The 10,618-nt window shown below is 37.2% G+C and overlaps 1 protein-coding gene, 1 long non-coding RNA gene and 3 other non-coding genes across 8 annotated transcripts in view; 1 reads left to right on the forward strand and 4 right to left on the reverse strand.

Moving 5' to 3' along the window:
* fbf1 (Fas binding factor 1) overlaps window positions 1–7,395 on the forward strand; it is a 61,776-nt gene extending 54,381 nt beyond the window's left edge. For 3 of the 4 annotated variants that reach the window (XM_028454404.1, XM_028454405.1, XM_028454406.1), the window contains 7 exons: window positions 3,273–3,395; window positions 3,476–3,652; window positions 5,281–5,457; window positions 5,537–5,674; window positions 5,745–5,853; window positions 7,002–7,120; window positions 7,262–7,395. In XM_028454404.1, the coding sequence (XP_028310205.1) occupies window positions 3,273–3,395; window positions 3,476–3,652; window positions 5,281–5,457; window positions 5,537–5,674; window positions 5,745–5,853; window positions 7,002–7,120; window positions 7,262–7,345 (927 nt within the window). In that variant the 3' untranslated portion in view covers window positions 7,346–7,395. Of the gene's footprint in view, window positions 1–3,272; window positions 3,396–3,475; window positions 3,653–4,218; window positions 4,945–5,280; window positions 5,458–5,536; window positions 5,675–5,744; window positions 5,854–7,001; window positions 7,121–7,261 lie in introns of those variants that run through there. The other variant, XM_028454407.1, reaches the window with a different exon arrangement.
* LOC114467894 (uncharacterized) lies at window positions 7,198–9,627 on the reverse strand. Its single transcript, XR_003674589.1, has 5 exons — window positions 9,507–9,627; window positions 9,251–9,301; window positions 8,986–9,049; window positions 7,658–7,716; window positions 7,198–7,486 (listed from the first exon to the last, which is right to left on the reverse strand). It is a non-coding gene; the product is annotated as an uncharacterized LOC114467894 (long non-coding RNA).
* Window positions 7,556–7,625, reverse strand: LOC114469088 (small nucleolar RNA R38). The gene has a single exon (XR_003674715.1). It is a non-coding gene; the product is annotated as a small nucleolar RNA R38 (small nucleolar RNA).
* Window positions 7,794–7,870, reverse strand: LOC114469090 (small nucleolar RNA SNORD49). Its single transcript, XR_003674717.1, has one exon. It is a non-coding gene; the product is annotated as a small nucleolar RNA SNORD49 (small nucleolar RNA).
* On the reverse strand, window positions 9,139–9,211 carry LOC114469089 (small nucleolar RNA R38). Its single transcript, XR_003674716.1, has one exon. It is a non-coding gene; the product is annotated as a small nucleolar RNA R38 (small nucleolar RNA).
* Window positions 9,628–10,618: the final 991 nt, after the last annotated feature.

Consider the following 10,618-nt stretch of genomic DNA (forward strand, 5'->3'; position numbering starts at 1 on the left):
GCTAGTCAACCACTGGGAGCAACTTAGGGTTCAGTGTCTTGCCCAAGGACATTTCGACACATGGTCAGGTACTGGGATTGAACCCCCAACCTCTCGATCAGAAGACGACCCACTACCACCTGAGCCACGATCGCCCTGTACGGTGCGTTCATGTCAGGATTTTAAGACATTTCTAATAGACAGATCAGTAACTGATGAATATTTTGTTATGCTGACTAAGCCAAACCAATACAGATATGTAAGGAAGGATGGAGAAATTTTTTTTTGTGCAAATCAAGAATAAAAAAAATTTCGAGAACAAAAAGTTGAAATATAATGTCGCGAATAAAGTCGAAATTTTGAGATTGAACTCAAAATACAATATCGTGATAAAAGTCAATGGTTTGCTCATCAAGTCAAATCTACGGAAGCTGAAGAGGGCCAATTCACCAAATGACAACAAACATCAGATTGTGGCCATCTACAAAATGCTGTGTATCGATGAATGCGTTAAACCAGGGGTTCCCAGACTTTTTGTGCCCAAGGTACACCAAAGGACAAGTAAAAATCTGAAGGCACACCTGTTGTGCAAAATAGCCTTTATAACACGTGTTATCACTTTTCTCTGTTTTAATGTTGTCCTACAGTCTTGTAATTCCTGCCTGCGCAACCACGGGAACAGCGAAATATTGCGTTCTCTTTTTTTTTTTTAAGAATTGTTTTTAGGTATAGAGTTTGCCTCTGTATTATGAAATTAGTGCATACAAAGTAGTTAATGAAAATGTAATATTTTTGTGTAGTTATACATTGCAATAATAACGTATGTGTGAAGTGTCTTTTTTAACGTCATGGCTTCCCACACTTGAAAAAGGAAGGACTCGACCAGACTGCAGGATTTCACTCGTTCTTACTTTTATTCTTTCCAGTGACAAGAAAGGTGAAAAACCTTTGAACACAAAATAGGTTAATAATTTTTCATCAAACATTTAATTTGGTAAAAAATATATTTTACACTTTTTTTACTAAATCAATGCAGGTAATCTGTAAAATTAGGCATTAACCAAACAGAAAACTAGGCCTACTTTTATAACCTGAAACCATTTTCCTTAAGTTTATATCAATTATAGATATTACAAATTCAATTTTAATTTAACAATTTCTTAACAGAAATGCTTTTATATTGTACTATTTTCATACATGAATTAAAAATTTTCACTCTGAATTTTGTTAAAGAGAAATGTGCTATATTTTAAATACTAACTTATTTTAGCCCTTAAATACTGTACATTAACAAGGTTTTAAGCTAATTTTAAACAATTTTCGTCTTCTCATATAAGCAACTTAATTAAGTCAGCAAATTCATTGAGCATATTAATTATACAATGATGACTTCACATTTTAACAGTCCAGTCCTTATTAGCTCACCAGTAGCCCTTTTGGTTTCAGTCCTTTTCCCATGCGTGTTGTGCAGTGCACGTTTTTGGTGTTTTCAGCTTCGTTGCGCACAGCCAAAGGCTGGCGCGTTGCTTTTTCCCTCCGTTTATAGGGTGACTTTTTCATCAGTGCGATTGCGCTCACCTGTTGAGGTGCGCCGCGGAGAATCATGCGCACACAGAGCAGTATGAGCATGCACCGGCATGCGCTTGGAGCGGCACATGCACCTAGCGTTACGCGCTCGGAGCACTCGGGCAGATTGCCGCAACAGTATGGTTGTCATAAAATCCCACAGCACTCTGGGACTTGCCTCATGGCACACCGTTTGGGAACCACTGCGTTAAATTATACTTCAAAGTTTGGTTTAATAACAAAGAGATTCTTTCTGTTTTTGCTCATAAACACAGCATTGAAATCTCTTTAATTACTTTGAGTTTTTACACGATCTCTTCAATGTGTTCAGAAGGAAAAACCAATCTGTGGCTATTGAGGAGCTGTACGGAAACAGATTAGGGCCAGTTTTGATGGCGACGTTGTCATATGGTGAATTGGCCATTTACAGGCATATACCGGTAGTCAGCTTCCATAGATTTTATCACGACATTGTATTTTGAGTTTATTTTCTAAACTTTAATCTCTTCTTTTCTACTTAAATCTCTACATTATATTTCAACTTTATTCTTGAAATTTCTACGTCAATCTTCACATTTCAACTTTATTCTTGATTTGCCCAAAACTATTTTCTCCATCAAAATTGGCTCTAATCCGCTTCCGTAGATATGGTTCTAGATAAAAGAACTCAAAAGGATTTGCATAAGGTAAGATACCATAGAGACAATATCATTCACCAATTTCAAATTCGTTTAGAAATAATTTAGGGTGAAAAAGAAATGGGCGGCTTTAGAAACTAAAATCACAAAGGATGGAGGAATGTTAGAATAATGTCTGGCTTGCTTTCATCATCCTAAAAACAGTATTTTGGTTTTTAAAGTGACGTTTTTGCAGACCGTAATTTCAGGATCGTTATGGGAATAGTAGTGAAGTCTTTGTTTGGAGTCGCTAACAGTGTTTTTATCAGTGTGTGGTAGCCTTTTAAAATTAATTTTAATAAAGTTCAAGAAACTATGCAAAATATCACAAGTACGCCACAGAGACGTACATCTTGATCACGTACACCTTGATCACGTATACCTTCTACATTTACAAATGCGCTTCAGTATTTAATCAGTAATGTGATGAATTAGAAACATTTAGTCATTTTAAGGGTATTTTAAGGGTTCATTTTCTTTTAATGTGATATTTATTGCCTAAAGCGTGCAGACGGAGGTCGATATTAATGATACATTTCCCTGTGTCTCTTCTCAGGATCTCTGTTGTGAAGTTGTCGTCAACGCACACAGGGGGGCAGACGTCACCTGTTCAGTAGCTGATCATCTTCTGCAGGGCGTTTAAATGCACTCATTTAAGTCCAGTTCAAAAAGCACATATTTGTTTTGCAACACCTCAGATGTGAGGACGATGATTTTCATCTTGGAAAAGCTTATTTTCTTGTTTGACCTCAGTGGGCGGGGCCCCCGAAACAGCAGGGCGTAACAAGTTATTGACTATCAAATTCAGCCACCGCATTTATCAACACTCGATCATTTGTACGCTGGGATTGGTCAGATATGAACGTTTCATGAATCACAAGCTGGTCCTGTCCTATTGCCAAATATGAACTCAGATTTGCACCCGTTTTCACGCAAAGTTGATAAATGAGGGCCTAGAACTTTACAGAGTTTTGGATGATCTCAAAAACCTAAACAAAACACTGGAAACTAAAACATATTCCTATTAAAAGATGACAATTTATTGTTCAGGAGCGCTGGAAGATGGCAGCAGAGCAGGCCAAGGCAGAGTCTGCCCAAAGAGGGCTGGAAGAAGAGCGACGCACCCTCAGCATGCAGATCAGCATGGAGCGTGAAGAGCTAGAAAGAGCCAAGGTGAGAGGCTGACCGTGCACAGCTTCACACTGGTTCAGCTCACACTCTCACCTTTATCATTGTTTGTTTATCTCTGTCAGAGCATTTTGCTGGAGGAGCAGAAGTCAGTGATGCAGCACTGTGCAGATGAGAGGAGAAAACTAGCAGCCGAGTGGGCCCAGTTCCACGCCCAGGAGAAGCAAAGGCATGAGAGGGTGGAGCGTGAGGTCAGCAGCCTCATTGAGAAGAGAGAGGGCTCCATCATCAGTCTGGCTCAGGTGGGTCTCCATGCCATTGTAGTCTATCTCTGTCTTTTCTTACAGTATGTGAAGACCTTTCTGATGCATGTTTATCTCGGGGTCTCTGTCAGCATTGTTGAGCGTAGGGGCCCCCTACGGTGTCATTTTGATCCCCTACGGCAGGGGTGTAAAACTCATTTTAGTTCAGGGGCCAAATGTGGAGCAGTTTATCTCAAGTGGGCCAAATATTTTAGGTTGGTTTGCACTTCCACATATAAATTATATGTAAAGGCACTGACAATATCCAAGCAGGCAATTACAGATATCAGTACATGCAGGATCTTCACTTCAAAACTGTGATTTTGTGACACATTTATGTACAGGATTTTGGTAGGAAATTTGCAAGATTGCAGGAAAAAGTGTCTATTCTTTCCACAATTTACGATAAAATATGACTCCAGTTGTGTGATATAGGCATGGGAAAAACGTGAGTCCCTGCAAATGTGTGGTTTCATCAAATCTGTGTTTTCAGATGAGTTGAGAAATCTAAAACTGAATTATTTGGTAGTTTTTATTGTTTTCTTTGTTGTTTTTACTTTCTCCAGGAGGGCCACATTTGGCCCCCGGGCTTTGAGTTTGACACATGTCCATTACAGTGTGATGTCACCCCCTACGGTGTGTTTCGACCAGTGTAGGAGGTGCTTTTCTAATGTTTTTTCTTTCCTTTTTTAATAAGTATTGTCGTAATAATTGTTGCACATTTGGACTTCCAGGCTTGCCTGTGTTGTTTAAACTCTCTTTCTAATCTGCATAACCAAGAAACGCATACATCGGATGCTCCCGTCTTCACCGACCCCCAAAGTTACCTGTGTGCATCCTCCTTTTAGTAACCGTATTCACTGTCCAATATAAACGGTGTGCTTGAACCGCTAGCATGTAGCGGCACATGAAACCGCCGGACCCGCCTATAACACTCGCTCCAGGCTCGCTCGCGCACGCACCTCGTGATTTCCCTAAGCTAGGGGTGTCACACTCATTTTAGTTCAGGGGCCAAATGCAAAGTAGTTTTATCTTAAGTGGGCTGGATATTTTAGGGTGGAAAAATGAGCAATTTCAACACTAATGTTAAGGTTTAAGGAAGCAGGCTTGTAATCGGAGGGTCACTGGTTCTAATCCAACCTGCGTCAACACTGTGGGATGTTGAGCCAGTCCCTTAACTCTAGCTGCTCGTGTTGTACGACACTTTAGATATCAGTCCCTGCAGGATTTTCTCTCTTCAATTTTATTGATTTTTGTGACTAATTTTTATTTATTTGTGGAAATTATGTGAAATATTTTTACGAAAATTTAGTTCTTTGAACAATTTCAGATTAAAAGTTACTACACTTGTGATAAAATCATGGAGAAAATTGCGATCCTCCAAATATTGTTGAGTTTCATTGAAATTGTGTATTTAAAAGGGCTGAGATATCTACAACTACAACTAATTTATGTTTTTTCTGTTTTTTTAAATTTCTCCTGCGGGCCTAATTGGATGGTCTAAAGGGCCAGAATTGGCCCTCGGGCCTTGAGTTTAACAAATATGTCCTAAGCTGTGAAAAATTCCTGCTGAGAACCCTTTATCTTATCACCTTAACGCACACAAAGCATGAAATGTACTTTTGAAGGAACAAGCTGACCTGAAGCTCCGCACAGCTGAGCTAAAGCAGCTGGAACGCACAGTAACACAGGAGCGAGACACTTTGGAGAGACTCAGAGAGGAGCTGGACAGAGAGAAGGAGAGAATAGGCAGCACAGCTCTGAAACTGAAAACACGAGCCCAGGAGGTGGAGGCCTTCAGCAAGGTAACTTTATACTAGCTTGAGCCGTACAGGAAGTGAATTCGTGTGTGTGTTTCTAATGTTTTGTCACTGTATTTTCCAGCTTGCTGCAGACAAGTATGAAGAGGGGGAACGAGCGTTACAGGAGGCCAAACGCATTGAAGCGGAACACGAGGCACGACTTAGAAACATTCACACTCAAACAGAACACCTGAGGAAACAAGAACAAAGAGTACTGAAGGTATGAAAAGCATCCGAACATGACAGATACTTTTTATAATCAATGACCCGCTAACAAAACCTCATTTTAGGAGCGAATGCGGTTAAATCATCTGCAAGAGGACACAAACAGACCAACACATAACCCTGTTGTTCCACTATTACCACCACCACTGATCAATAGTCCATCTTTTCCATCAGGTGAGGCAACATTTGTTTACTAAATCTTTGGGAACAGGACATTCATTGTTTTCTTGGAGGACATTTGACAAATTAGATCAAATGTTCTTGCTTTTTAAATATAGTTTGTTATCTCAAAGTGATACATTCACTTGGGCCCAGATGGCATATACATTAGAACTTACCTGGAAGTACTGCATATTAGCGTAGCACTGGTGTCAGCAGGTTGAAAGGTGATCGACAGAGTCACGGCTTTCCACAGTTTAGTCTTAACTTTTCTTGAATTACACCTAGGCCTTTACGTTAGCTTGTTGTGAGGGTTGTTTTTTAGGTGTAGTTAAAAATGTTTTTATTCAAAGCATATAAACAGTAAAATGAACATGAACCCCAGGAGAACGGTGCCACTACAGCCATTATTTTACCAGTGGCTAACTGCACTAAGGGTGTAAGAAAGAAATTGATTCAGCGGTATTTCACCACACAATTATCATATGGATCCAAAAAATGTCTTAATCAATTTTGTTTTTACAAAATTAACATTTAATGACAAACACCTGGTTGCTTGGTGTCAGTGGACCACATCAGACCTTGTTAAACTACCGCTCCTCAATGCACGTTAGCTTGGAAGTTAATACATACCGGCTACTTTTATAGATTTGTGGTTACTTTAAAAGCAAGTTTGACGAACATACAACTTGTTTATGTTGGTATATAAATTAGTCATTTACTTGTTATTGCAAGTTTAATTAAGAAAAAGAAACTAATTGTATTTTATTAAATCTGTAATTATTGATAGCAATTTTCATGGGAATGCACATAGCAGCCAGCTTCTCCCCATGTACATATTCAGGACAATTGTCTTTTTTTTTTTTTTACACTAACAGGCTTAAGTTTTGCTATCACCAAATTGCTCTGTTCAGTAATCAGATTGCTGAATATATTGCCCTTTTTAAAAAAAATATATATATTTATGGTCTTTAGCTTGAGAATAGCATACTTTTCATTGGCAGTTTTTATTTAAATAACTTCATAAAACATGCTTGGCCTTGCTAAATTCTTTATCGTGCTATAACGACCTTTTTTCCTTAAAATTAATTTGTAATGGTCTGTAATAAACAAGAATCTTATCTACTAATATATATATATATATTTTTTTTTATAATTCTCAGATCCAAAACCTAGTGCATCTGTTTATGGGAACATTCTTCCACCTCCTCCTACAGTCTTAAACTCCCAGTCGACGACACTTCAGGCCAGTTTGGCTTTATGGAGGTACACTGCAGAGAAGGTAAGTCATGTTTTTATCATCAAACCCTTATTAGCTTTAATTGCACACTGAGTTGTAATAAGGGTCCACACTACCACTGCTGATATGAGAAATGCTTTTATTGCACAAAACTGAAAATTGCACAATTTCTCTCCCCTACAGGATCGTGAATATCTCCATGAAGAGCAGATGTTCCTTGAAAACTTAAAGAAGAAATCTAACAGATCGTTCTTACACACAGATTAATGTTCTTATTTTACATAACAATATTAATAAATGGTGTATTTTGTAAAATAGTACATGGTTTCTCACTTTTAAGCATGAAAATGCAGAATGTACAACTTAAGTTATCCCTCACTGGGCTGAATTTTCTTCAACAACTCCAACCTGTTAAAAAAACAAAACAAATGCTTTATAAAATGACATCAAATGGAGAACAAGTGATTATGCATTTGTTCAAGCCTCAGGTTACCATGACTCCACACTTTAGTTCAGACAGGGATAACTTGTATCATCACTGGCTTGTCTTCACATTCACGTAAAACTCTAAATAATTACCTGCTGATATTCATCAGAACTTCCACCCTCCAAACAGTCCTCATCTCCTTCATCGCCTCCTATAAAAACACAATTCATCCATTTTACAAAGTGTTTTAAGGAGAAGGAACGAAAAAGCCAAGAACATTTAGGCATTTCTCAGAAGAACAGCTTTTGCCATCGTCAGTTGTCGCATCAGACGGCACTTCCTATATAGCAGTTTTCATCAGTGAAATGAGAAAGGGCTAGGACTGGGCGATGTCACGAAATTCAAAATATATACTTATCCATTTTGACGATATGGAAAACACCGCCTATATAAATATTTTTTATAGTTCATTTTGTATTAAAATACTCATTTTAGTTGTCACTGCTTCTGCTACTTCTCAGAACAGCATGAAAAGCACAGTTTGGATGGATTTCCAAGTGCATTCTAACCCAGATCTTGCCCTATAGAAGCCGCACTACAGAACTCACTCACATGTGCTGTCTCTTAGAATTATGCAAGTGTCTAAGCATTGAATTTGGCATACTTGTAGTTTTTAAACCTGCTGAATTTAAATGTCAAGTGAGCCGGTAGACAGTGGGCATACGCATTCGTCATTTTGAAAAAACAAAGGGAATAATCTTAACTTTAATTTTTAGGGTTCAGGTTCGGGTTTATCTAGTAGGAAAAATTAAGGTAGCAAAATGTTGTATGTATACTTGTAAATATCTATTACGCTATTAGTGCCAATTCAAAATGGCGGCCACCCAAAAGTCACAATTAAAATGTTTCTAAGGTTCTAGACTTCAGGGATTCGAAATATGATGCCTATCTGACAGGCAACCTGTGAATATTTAATATTTATGACCAAAATGGTTTATTTTACAACATCCCAGATTAAAGTATCCTTATTTGAGCAACCAAATAAACTGTTAATAAATGCATCTTTGAGGAACTCTGCGTCAGCAAGTTTAACCCTGAATAGTCTTTCTGCCAAGGCTTTCTTTGAATTAAAATTATTGATTTATATTTTACGTCGCCATTTTGAAAAAAATAAAATAAATAAAAATATCGAGATATGGGTTAATACAGGGGTGTCCAATTCCGGTCCTCGAGGGCCACTATCCAGCATGTTTTAGATGTTTCCCTCTTCCAACACACCTGATTCAAATGATTAGGACCATTATCAGGCTTCTGCAGAGCTGAATGAGGAGTTGATCATTTGAATCAGGTGTGTTGGAGGAGGGAAACATCTTAAACATGCTGGATAGTGGCCCTCGAGGACCGGAATCGGACACCACTGGGTTAATACATATCGCCCAGCCCTAGAAAGAGCAATTAAAAATATTCTGCATGAACAAACCTTGTGTGAAGCAGTCACATTGTGGCACTCAAATGGTGTTATTTGATGATCATGAGTCACATGTCTGCAATTTAAAAAAAAAAAAAAAAAAAAAAAAAAACCTTTTAGTAATGGATCTACCACCAGCAGCAGGAATAAAACAGCTTTGAAATGTAGTAAGTCAGATACCTTTGGTTTCCACACAGATTATATTCAGACAGGGATAACAAACTCATCATTACTACTGCACATTCATTAAAATTAAACACTTTAACAGCATATTTACCTTCGTAAGAAGACCTTTATATTCCATCAAGCCATCTTCTCCAAATGGTACCTGAAAATATATATTAAAAATAAAATGTAACATTCTACATAAAGTGGGATCAATGCACACAGTAATGATTACTTTGTGAGCTAGCAGCTGCACATTTTTCTCACACACGGCGTGTGTAAACACGTGCTGGCCGGCTAAAAGGAAGCTAACAGCTACAAAGGTTAAAACGCCTCCAGATAAAGCTTAATATAACCCAAACATTTACCTTCTTACGGGGGTTCGTTCTTCAAACGCGTTAACTTGGAGTTTATATTCATTTTAGGAGCAAATAGTCACGCCTGAGTTCAGACTTATGTGTTAATCATGAATACCAGAAGGAAAAGGACGCAAGTCTCGCGTGAACTCGTTTATAAGGCAATCATACGTCACATGTCACGTGATTTTGTCGGTGGGCGCGGTTTTAAACTCAAGCTTTTTTTTTGTCGCAAGCAGATGTTGACATATTTATGCAGATGTTTCTAAGCGAAAACTCTTTGTTCAGCTAACATTAGAGGGTACACCATACGGTTAGCAAAACACTATCACAGTTCAAGGGAATCCAGGTGATCTCTCTTCTTATTTATTTATTTATTTATTTATTTACATTAAGTCGTTTAAAAAAGGAAGCAAAGATAAATTCAAAATACATGTTTTCTTAGCTATTTATACTTTTGAGAGATTTTTCAACAGCTTTTAAAATGGAGTCGATACATTAACTTAAACTATTTTAGCAAAAAATAAATAAATAAATAAATAAATAAATAGCCTACCAGTACCATGTAAGAATGTATAATCTAAGAAAGAACGTGTTGGGGAAATTTTAAAGACAAAAATACTGTATATATATATATATATATATATATATATATATATATATATATATATATATATATATATATATATATATATAACAATGCATTTATTTACTTTATCCCAGTAGACCAACACTTGACATTTGTTTTATTTATTTAACAACGATCCAAAATTATGAAGGTAGATTTGTGTTTTTATTATTCAATCAAAAACAATATTTTCAATCAGAAAATAAATCACTTCAATAAAATTATCTTTTCAATAAAAAAAAACCTCTTTTATAAAAAAGTTTACTTTAAAAAAAGAAACCTTTTCATTTATATATATTATTATTTTTAATAAATAATAAAGACACATATCTACCTCCATACAAAATAAGAATGTGAAGTGTCTGTAATGTATGTGTTTCACTAGTCTTTATTATAAGAGCAGGTGGTCCATCACTGCCATTCCTCTTCCAGTCACTAGAGAGAGACTCCGGACTGATGAAGCTCTTCCTCATCCTCATCCTCTCCCTCAAAGTGT

The sequence above is a fragment of the Gouania willdenowi genome, chromosome 8 (genome assembly GCF_900634775.1).
Source record: "Gouania willdenowi chromosome 8, fGouWil2.1, whole genome shotgun sequence".
Taxonomy (NCBI): Eukaryota; Metazoa; Chordata; class Actinopteri; order Blenniiformes; family Gobiesocidae; genus Gouania; species Gouania willdenowi.